Below are 11462 nucleotides of genomic sequence, written 5' to 3' on the forward strand. Positions count from 1 at the left end.
GCTTACTTAAAATTAAATTACGAGCGTGCATGTTATTATTTTAATTTGAAAAGATACATTGTGTTTCCTTTGTTGTTTTTTATTAAGGTGTACATCAAAATAAAATACTTTTCCCATTCTCTGAAAACGGGATGAAAATGAGATCAAACAGAAATAGACCGTAATGGTGACTATAAAGCCTAACTAAATTTCATAAAAAAATTTGTAGAGCTAGAATTTTTCTTTTCAAAATTGTGTTTGATTTTTTTATGCATAATGCATTTTAGAAGTTGTGTAAATTTATAAACAGTTTTTGCAAATTTTTGTACTAAGTTGCTTAAAATTACTCTTAAAATAAAATATGTCTTGCAAAAACTTCTGAAAAAACCTGAAGAACCTTTTTAACAATTTCTTTTTTTTTTAGTTGCTAAGTTCCAAAGAGCTTAAGTAATCTTCAGAATTAAGATATTTAAAAAAGGATATTTGAGCTAAATATCAGTGAATAAACCTTTAGTTGCCTTAAAGCACGCTTGAATTTTAGAAAAAAATCAATTTGAAAAACAAACATATTTTATTATATTACAATTTTCGCTAATAATATTCATTATTGTATATTTCTATCGTTGTGAATTACTTAAAGAATTTATACGAGTGCTAGCAAGATACTTAATAAAAAATAAGTTTAATAAGTATTAAATTTAGATGACATGAGCAAGTCTAGTTAATTGAAACAAACGCTAAATATTATTAAATAGCTTTTAAACTTTTCAAACTATTTTTGCTCCATAAAATGTTTTTGTAGTAAAGATTACAAGATAAATAACTATTTTATTAGCGTAAATTGTTATTTTGTAAATTTTTTCATAAGACTTTGCTTGCATTTAAAAAAAGGTTTTAAATCTTTGCAACCAACTTGTTGTAAAAATAAGTAAGTCTGTACTAAAAAAAGAGTATTACTTTTTCTCTGATCTACATAAGACGGACAGTAGTTTTTTGAAATCAGTTTTACAATATTCAGTTTATAAGGCTAACATAAGGGTTGATCATGCCAATTCGATCATCAGACCACAATTTTCGGTAGACTGAGATCGGTCTCAGTCTACCGAAACTTGTGGTCTGATGATCGAATTGGCATGATCAACCTTTATGTTAAACTTGAGCTTGTCTCACGGCAAACGAAAGTCCAGGCTTCTACTCTGCTGACTTTTGCCGATGTTATTTGTTGTTTATAAGGTGAATTTTTTAAGTTTCTTCATTAAATGATTTATTTTTTACGTGAACAAACTTCCTGTAAACAAGTTATTGTAAAAATAAGTAAGTCTGTTTTGAAAAAGGAGCAACTTTTTTTTTAGATGTATACAAAATTGACATTAATTTTTTCATTTAGTTTGTAAGACGGAGTTATATTAGTTTTAATTTATATCTGGCACTAAATTGTTCACAGTTTGGATCTTTCAAATTATAATTTGGTTTCCGATTACCAAGATTTTTAGGCTGGAAACAAATACTGTAAGTTAACTTATCGCTGTGTAATATTTCATGTGTACATTTTTATCGCATATAGATTTTGTAAGCTTTATTCAGTTGAACTAAATTGTAGTTTTACTTAAATCATTTTTTTTAATGCCCTTATAGAAGTTTGTGATAATAAAATATCAAATGGCTAAAGACAAGAAAAATCTGATAAGTTTATCTCAAGTTATAAGTAATATTAGTACCTGTAAACAAATAAATGCCTGTAGAACAGATGATATCTATCCCTTTGAGTTTAACAAACCCACTAAAAGTCTTACATTTACACTTTGTAAAAAACATTTAAGAGTGTAACTTAAGAATGAGAATGTTATCTTGTAACGTTAAAAATTTTCAAAAAAACTTTGACAAAATAATGTGCCGCTTAACTTCTGGAAATTTTATAACAAATTAAAAATAAAATAAAAATATAGTTAAATTAAATAACTATTCAATAAGTACTACTGTGTACAAAAACTACAGAATAAAAACACATTTGATTTTTTTAAACCTTTTTTTTTTTGCTAATGAAATTTTAAGAAAATATTTTGCTTGAAGTATCAGTTGTAGTTCCACATAAATAGTAAAATTGTTCTGTATAAATTTTAACCAGTAAATATTAGTTATTTAAACCACTTTAAGTAAAAACATTGTCTTTAACAGAAATAAAATGCAGAAACTATTTCTTTGACCAATTAAACTATAGAAAAAAAAGCTAAATCACAAAAAACGATTAAATCATAAAAAAGTTAATAAAAAATATGTTTTTCAAGAAATTTCATATATAATTTTTCTTGTATTGTTTTAATACAATTTCATGAAAATTTGAAATAGTAAAACTGCATTTTTGCGGAGTAGCGAAAAACCTCTATTATTAGTTTTGCCTGTAGGCTTTTTGTTAACACAACATAAGTTTGTTTTAAACATATAGTTGTACAGTGATAATAAAAGCCAATTGTAGTTACTGAGTTTTAAAATACTTCTTTGTCGCTTGTTATGGTTTTGACATAACGGGTTCTTGCTTGAAACAGTTTTTTTTTAGTAAACATATCTAATACTTGATTTAGTTTTGTTTATCATAAGGTTTTTATGTACACTTTTATAGTAATTTGCATTAAACAAAAAAACTGCAGCTCAGTTTACTTTAAAGTAAAGAGCTTATTTAAATAATATAAAAAATGTTCGTATTAACTATTTTATTCACTTCATTATACTTGAAAAGGTCAGAATTTTATTCTCACTGAAACCGGGTAGTGGATAAAATAGTTAAATTGCACATTTATTACTAAATGCACAATTTTATAGACACACTAATTTCTTTAAAAACGTATAAAAGATGTAAGAAAAAACTTGAGTAACTAAAACAATTTTGAAGACAGTTAGGTACTAAATTATAAATCACAATATGTACTTATGAAAACTAAAAAAATCTATACAGAATATAACTAAGTTACTTAAGTTATGCTGTATTTGAAATTACTACTGGTAGTAATCACATTTGGTTGTCAAGAAGTGTTCACTCATCCAGACCATAAAGACTTGAGGTAATTGTTTCATTTTAATTTGTTAAACTACATCTACACAACTAATATAAAGTGATTTTAGTGCACTAGACACAGAAGAGTTTTTAGAAGTTATTACGAATAGCAGTGAAAATGCGCTTTTAGTCGATGTACGATCTAAAAGCGAGGTTAAAGATTATGGATTTATATCTTCACCAAATGCAACTACTATCCGAACAAATACATATTTCTTTATAGGTTTTATTTTGTCATAATTTCTTTTTAATGTTTACCAATTAAAAAGCTCTAGTTCATCATGTTAAACTATTACACTTTTCAAAAGTGATTACAGTTTAATGTTTCATATTTTAGTATACATATTAGATAAGTTTAGGTATGTCAATTAAGTTATTTGAAAAACTATTCAACCACTTTTTTGAATAATATTTTAGGTTTCTATTTTAATTTTGGTGATGCAAACTTCAAAAGAGTGTTCAAAATTAATAAGCCATCCGTGGACAGAAAAATAATAATCTATTGTATGTCTGGTAGGCGTGCTGAGTTTGCGGCCAAAAGATTAGTTGGACAGACTGACTATAACAAGTTAGTACATTTTGTATGTGACTTTACATTCAACCCAGGTAACTCACAGATTTAAACTTGAAAATAGTTTTAAGTGCAATAGTTTGACCTAGGAAACTTATTAGCCTGCATAATATTTTTCAACAGTTAGTTTATTGTTTAACTTTAAAGTGTTAAAATCAAAACAAATTTACTGTGAGAACAGTGGATCTTTGGTTATTTAAAAACTTACTTTTTACTCACTATTTTATATCGCTTAGTTTTTTGAAATATTTTCATATAACTATAAAACCTACCTCAATCCATCAAATAGGTTATAGTGATAAATTTAGCTACTTATACGAAATAAATAGATGTGAAACATAATGGCTGGTTAAAATTTTTTCAAATTAACTATTTCTAGAAACAAATTAACAAAAAATGTTTATTTTATGATTATTGACTGGAATGAAATGTTAGTTAATCTAACTTATATTCATTTTAAAACTTAAAATACTAACAAATAGCTGAGTAAAACTTCTTGATAATACACTAAACAAACTTAAGTTTAAATTACCATACAAAGAAAACGTTTTAGAACTAAGACCTTTTAAAAGAAAAATAAAAGTATATATTCTAAAAAACATATATTTTTTAACAAACTATTTAAAAACTATTTATGTTAATGGGTAACTCCCTGTTTTACTAATAGTTTAATAAAAATTGAACTATATCATTAAATTAAAGAAGAACCATTAAAGTAAAAATTAAACTGTAGAGAAACTTATACTAAAAACTTGTTAAACAACTTCATTTTAGACGGTATCATTAGTTTTCAAATGTTGTATTAAGTTATTATACGAAAAAAATTTGTGTTTTTCTACAAATAACAGTTTTCTAGTGTTTAAAAAACACATAGTATAAACGTAAAAAATATAAAAAAGATCAGTTGTTTTTTTCTTAATAATAATTTAGATTTTTTTTAAGTTAAAACTATAACGAACGTATTATAAAATACAAACAATTTACATTAAAATTATAATAGTTTATCGCTGGAGGCTATAAAAATGAGTTTTTTAGTACATAGTTATACTGATTGTTCTTTTACAAAACTCATTAGCTAAAAACAAAATACAATAATGGTATTTCGATATTTTTATTTTTATAGTACAGACTAAACTGCTAAAAAGTTAAAATACAAAATAGAGAATAAAAAACTTTTTCAAAACTGTCTAAAAAAAATTAGTGATAAAATAACGATTTATTTTTTTACTGTGAAAACAAAAAATATAACACAAAAAAGTATAGCAAATTTTTCGCTTAAGTTACAAAAGTCATATTTAAAAACAATATCATCTTTTAATGTTTTATAGATTGTTACTGTGTATCGTTATTTTATAAAAAATACTATTTTTTTAAGGTTTTTCACAAACCTATTTTTTAGAGTTTACTTTTTGCTTATTGAAAATAAGATAAAAAACCGCTCAAGAAGTTTTGTCTAAGAACATGGTGTACGAAAGAATTTTTTGGTTATCAAGTCGTACACCACATGCTTTTAGAATCTATTACGAGCTAGAAAAATAGTTTTAAAGTAAAAAGTTTTAAACTTCAGTAAATAAAACAAACAATAAAAAAGATATTTACTCCTTGGTTAAACTATAAGTTGATAATTTTTACTTTACTTTAAGACATATAGTTATTAGCAATATTTTATAGTGTCTACTACTACGACGGGTTGTTCTGGGACTTCAAAGCAAATTATCCTTCACTGATGAAAAACGTTCAACAAACTTACAACAAATACTAAAAAGACATTTATAGAATATTATGCCTATTTTTAAATATTTTGCTTTTTCAAGTCGTCTTTATATTTATAGTTATGAATTTATTTTAAAGTTTTGGTTTGAAAATAAATTTAAGAAAAAAATATATTTTTCCATAGTTTAACCGTTGTTAAGTTAATAAGTATAATTTAAAAATAAATAAATATTAAAAGGACTAATTCTCCAACTATTTTCTGTGTACGTTAACATTAAAGCATAACAAAGTACTTTGAAAATAAGTTACTAAAACTTTTAGAACTAAATTTTGCTAAGTAAGCTTTAAGATTTTAATTAGCTTGTTTTATAAACCATCAAAAGCTAGTTTAATGTAGTAGGAGTCATACTTCTAAAACAATCTTGTACGTTAAACTTGAATTTTGTTTTTGAAACAAATGTAAAAATTAAAACTCAACTGTGAGGAGAGGAGTTCTACATAAAATTTAGCTAAAAAAGCGTAGAAGTCTTTAAAAGCTAATTCTAGTATACTTTATATTGTTAATATTTCCCTATTTGGTACAACATGGTACGTATAACACTTGATAACAAACATTATATACTAAAAGGCAGTAAACCATACTAAACTTAAAACTTTGATTGACAATATTTAATAGTTTGTATAAGTAAAAGCATTTCATTGCGCAATCCGGATATTAAATAAGCAAATTAATTAAAAAATTTGTTACGTTTTGTGTATTTATTATAAACTTAAAAAATTTTTTTTCAATAATTGAAAAGTTAAATACATTAAATTTTGGGATATGTAAACAAAAATACTTATAAATAAGTATAAGTATAAGTATTTTATAAATACTTATTTATAAAATATAAATAAGTTTTTCAGCCTAAGCAAGTAGCAACTAAATTTTTTTGAATTGAAATTATTTTAAATTCTTATTTGTAGCTAATTGTTAGAACAAAGTGTTGAAGTAAAGTGCAAGAAAAAGTTTAAGTATTTAAACTTGTTTATTGAAAATAAATTTGCACAACTAAACACTTATCTATTGAACAAAACCATACCTTACTCCGTGTTTCCTTAAAAAACAAACAAACAAACATCAAAGTTAAAGAATCTATTCGGTATTAAAGGTAACAAATATTTATAAGCATAGATTAAACTACTATCGAAAAATCAATTTTACCCAATCATTGCAGTAACAAATCTTAGAGCATTTATTTTGTAGCTAATTAATAGAAAAAATTAAAAAAAAAGTTCAATTGTTTTATAATTTTGTAGCGAAAAATATTGAACGTTAGAATTATTTTTTTTAAGTTTTAAATTTTAATATAACTTGTAGCATAGTTAACTGAATAAACTGACTAATATGTTAAAAATAAGGAAAGTGAACAATTTTTTTCGTAATTTAATCAACACAAACATTTTCTAAACTATTAAGTTTACACTAATTTCCATTAACTTTATACTCTTTTATACTTAAAATACGTTTTTAACAACTGATAAAATAAGTTTGATTATAACGTGTTTAAATTAAAAACAAAGTTGTTATATAAAAAGACACCTGTTTAAAAAACAAATAATTAATCAGTATTTCATTTTCAATAATGAAATTTTATAATTAAACTTTTATTACTTTTGACATAAGTTTTAGTAAATTCAAAACATAAGGACGTTACAAAAGTTAAACTACAGACTTTGTGAATGCATACAGAACTTTTATCGAGAGTAAGAATTTGTCTGGTTGTATTAATTAATTTACAATGCTTAGCGTTATAATCTAAGTTTTACAACTTGTACAATTTGTTCTTTGTTTTTTTTAAATACGAGTCTATTAAAGATTTATATATATTTATTTAAAAAATTTTGTCACCTAGAAACTTATAAGTTTTATATGTTTTACAAAATATCCAATAGTGTTAAATTCTTGAACCTCTTTGTAAAAAAATATGGTACATGTAGGAGTAAAACTATTTGTATATATTAAATAGTTGGTGAGTTTTAATCATTTAAATTATTTAAATTTTTAAATTATTTATTCCACTTAAAAAACAAATGTAAAAAAAAACTAAAAACTACTTGCAAAAATATTAAAAAGAGTTCCTCTATTTCTTTTTTAACTTTTGAAGTCTTTTGATAAAACATGTATTCAAAAAAAACAACTTTCGTTAAAGATATATTAGAAATCAAAGTTATAAAAGAAAATAGAGTACATTTTGTACATAATAACATGCAGACAATCTATTTAATCTTTGTTAAGTTTAGTGCTAGTTATGCGTTTAATTGTTAATTAATAGTACTTAAACTTGATTATATATTTTAAAAGTTTGAGGCTTTCAATGTTTAAAGGTAATATAATACTCCATTCAGCATATTTCGGTTTTACTGTTACTATTCTTAATTAAAGAAACTCTTTATTTTTTATATATATGGTTCTAGCTTATTGTTCCATTTATTTATTTTTAGCGAAGAAATATAATTTTATTTTTCAATAACTTAGAAATAACTTGCATAGATTAAAAAAAAACATTTATTGCTAAAGCTAAAAATATTGTGTTTGAATAAATAGTTATTTTTAACTGAGTTTTACTGAATTGAATAAAGTTTAATTTTTTTATACATCAATCAATACACTACAATATGTTTTTATCTATTGTACTACATGATATTCAAAAGTCTTAGCTCATTTACAATTCAAAAAATGAAAGAAAATTTAATAAAATATATAGTTATCTTATTCTTTCCTGTGCTGCAAGATAAAATCTGTAAATTTTATCAATACAGTAAAAGCACTTAAAAATATTACTAAATTAAATCTTTTAAAATAGAGCCGAACAATTTTGATTTTAACTTTTCGTAAGCTAGTACGATATTTTTCTTAGCAGTTAGAATTTAAAATATATATTTTTTTAGAATAACTGTTATTTATCAAAACGTTGGTTTAAAGTGAATTCTAACGTTTTTTTCAGCTTACAATGCTTAATAACCATTAACATTAACTCACTATTTATAAAGTGACAGTTATTAAAGCTGGACAGAAAACTGCAGTCAGAGAACACTTTTATACAAATATTCAACAAAGGGAATTATTCACCTCATATTTTGGTCTCAAGTTTGGGTCTCTACTTAAAAACTTCTGGTTTTGCAGTTATCGATCAAAATAATTTGTTTTAATACTTTCAAACATACCACTAACAAAGTATATGAAAGAAGTTGATGTTTTTATACAGTAAATGTTGTAAAAAGTGTTAAGTTGACTTCAGTGTTTTTTTTTCTTCATACTTACGTATATTACTCTTAAATAATAAATATATTATATTCTTTTTTTTATGATTTGTAGCACAGTACGGTATCAATAAGGCAAGCACTAAATCTCTAAAGAGTGTTGAACTAATTGCCTTTAAAAATGTGTTTTTGGTATTTAACAAAGAAACGACAAGTGATTGTAATATTACTACTGCAAATGTAACACAATCGTTTTTAATAAATATGAAGTAAAATAAAAGTACGTATTTGTGAAAAAAGAAGATATTAGATAGGAAATATTTGTTGTGATAATGGTAAAATTTTCTTTAAACTGAAAAGTACGCGTTTGACGTAAGGTACGCACTTTTCCTGGGTTTAAGGTATACACCTGAATGATATCACCACTGTAGTATTACTTTGTCAACGTTTAAATTTGAAAAGTATTTTACAAGTTTAAATAATTTAGTAAAATGTAAAATTGAAATTGCATATCAGATTTACTTACAGTTTTTTATAAACTTATGTAGTTTAGTAGTAATATCAGTTTCGTTGAAATTTACTTTTGTACTTTTATTATATAAAAAACTAACATTTAAAAAACTGCAATAATGAAAAGACTTTTAAAGATTAAATATGGTTTAGCCTCTGTTGTATTTGACTTTTTCAACGTTTTTAAAATAAACCGATATAATTTTAGAACGTGTCATCAAGAATACAACACAGTGCTATGTAATACCGACGGACATATTATTGCGACTAATAAAGATTCAAAAGAGCTAAACAACATAAAAGAATTATTTAAAAATAAATATCCTTACAAATACTTGTATCATTAAAAGTATTTTAAAAGCCGTTTAAAACGTGGCATAAAACGCATATTCGTTTAGTTTCGCTAATATCTTTATTAGCAAATTAAAAAATGTTAAATGCAGTTTTAGTGATGATAATAACTAAAGAAATAATTTTAATAATTTCGTTTTGTTTTTGAAATTAAACCGTTTATTTTTGCATTAATTACTATTTTACATTAATCTATAGTTTCTATTGGTTGTTTTTTTACAGCAATTTAATTAATCAATTAAGTAGTTTCAAAAATTTTTTGTTTTTACTTAGAAAACAACTGATTTTTTTATCAAATGTCTGCAATTAGTTACTGAAGAGCTGCAGTAAAAATATATTAAATCTTTTATGAAAAATACTGAATTGTTATTCATATGAGTAAAAAAACTGTAGTATGCTTAAGTATGTAATACAGTAACCTCTCGGATCTTTACGCACTCGTGGCGTTACGCACTCTCGTTTAGTTACGCATTTTAGAATTATAAAAAATTCAAAAAATAGAAAATTTTAATTCTTTTTAATATTGCACAAAATAGGTTTATTGTATATTTCTAATTTAAAATTTGCTTTTAAATGCTAATTCACCTCTTTATATCTTTAGACTTTGTAAACTTATGTTACTTTACTTATTGATAAACATTTAGTTTAATATAAGATAATAGATAATTTTTTAATACAGCGTAAGAGAAGTTTATCCTAATGTGGGCAAAGGTCTAATTAAAAAACTTTTAGTAACATAAACAATTTTTATTAAATATTTTTCTTATACTTTGTATATTTTTGTTTAAAAAAAGAAATCTATTACAGCACTAAAGGCGAAAAGTTTTTAAAGACTATAGAAATAAATTTTAATATAGACACCACACCATTTCTTAATTGTAAAAAAATACTTAATTATAAATTGAATTCGCGAAGTAGAAAAGAATATAAATGTTAAGTATCAAATAAGTCACATATAAACAAATATAAAGCAAAAGCCTATTTGTTGTTTAAATTAGTAAATTTTTTCTACAAGTATTATTATTTTACATAAATTTAAAACCTTTTTTTTTTAAATATGTATAGTTTTATCTTTTGTTTTCAAATTTATAAATAAAGTAAACAAATTATTAAAAGTGGGAAAGTTCCCAGTCTGCTTATAACTAGAATCAATATAAAAAACAGCCATTATAGTAAGTATATTTGGTACCTCTCGTTTCTTTACGATCTCTCACATCTTTACGCACTTTTTCTGTGGACACAATGTGCGTAAATAAGCGAGAGGCTACTGTACTAAAAAAGATTTATGTTATTTATTTTTACATCCTAAAAAGTTCTTATCACCGTTATCTTTCACTAAAATACGCATTCTTATAACATCATCTACTCAATAGAGAGTTTAAAATCTAAAAATTACTATTTTTAATAAAAGAAAAACCTGACAGAAAGTTTTTATTTTGATTTAATAGTGCGAACTTTATAAAAAAGCAAACTATAAATGCGTACTTGTCAAAATATGCGTAATCAAAATATTTACCTAGAGAAAGTTAAAAGGGAGGCTAAATCTGTCAAAGTCTTAAAAAGTCTGGTTAAATTTACAAAATTTTGCGTGGCAACCCTAATATAAATAAACAAAATGTAATTAGTTGCATTTTTTGTACTTTAAACATTTTAACTGTAAAACATTTTTAACTACAAAAATTAAACAAGCATAATTTAAATAAATATAATTACTTTTAAAAAGTGTAAGCTACTTATAATTTAATTCTAAAACTAATAGTTTTTTTTATGAACCATTTGAAACTTTGCAGTCATATATTTGTAGTTCGAATTAACTTTAGACAGTAAAAAAAAATTGTGTATTTTTTTTGATATTAATTGTTTTTGATCTTTCATTAACATGAGTATGCCTGTATACAGAACAGTTTTATTGAATTTTTGTGATGTCTTTGGTAAAATTTTACAGTAAAAATTGTGTTTTTTCTTTTAATATTTTTAAAGCTTTCATAAGAGTTTTTATAAGTCTCTAAGACTTTATTTAGTTTCTTTTATTATATTTTAAAAGTA

At 23.7% G+C, this 11462-nt stretch overlaps 1 protein-coding gene across 1 annotated transcript; it reads left to right on the forward strand.

The window, feature by feature from the left end:
• The first annotated feature begins 2918 nt into the window (after nucleotides 1–2918).
• LOC145845446 (uncharacterized) lies at nucleotides 2919–5467 on the forward strand. The gene is made up of 4 exons (XM_082952710.1): nucleotides 2919–3035; nucleotides 3097–3251; nucleotides 3446–3596; nucleotides 5271–5467. Exons 1-4 carry the CDS (start codon nucleotides 2953–2955, stop codon nucleotides 5359–5361), a joined length of 480 nt encoding a protein of 159 aa, XP_082808836.1. The 5' UTR covers nucleotides 2919–2952; the 3' UTR covers nucleotides 5362–5467.
• The last annotated feature ends 5995 nt before the right edge of the window (nucleotides 5468–11462 follow it).

Source organism: Thalia democratica, unplaced genomic scaffold (assembly GCF_965202585.1).
Source record: "Thalia democratica unplaced genomic scaffold, ktThaDemo2.hap1.1 HAP1_SCAFFOLD_51, whole genome shotgun sequence".
NCBI classification, from domain to species: Eukaryota; Metazoa; Chordata; class Thaliacea; order Salpida; family Salpidae; genus Thalia; species Thalia democratica.

Coding starts and splice junctions, on each gene's coding strand:
- LOC145845446 (XM_082952710.1), top strand. CDS start 2,953: ATGCTGTATTTGAAATTACTACTGGTAGTAATCACATTTGGTTGTCAA. Junction 3,252..3,445: donor AAATACATATTTCTTTATAG/GTTTTATTTTGT, acceptor ATAATATTTTAG/GTTTCTATTTTAATTTTGGT. Junction 3,597..5,270: donor GGACAGACTGACTATAACAA/GTTAGTACATTT, acceptor AATATTTTATAG/TGTCTACTACTACGACGGGT.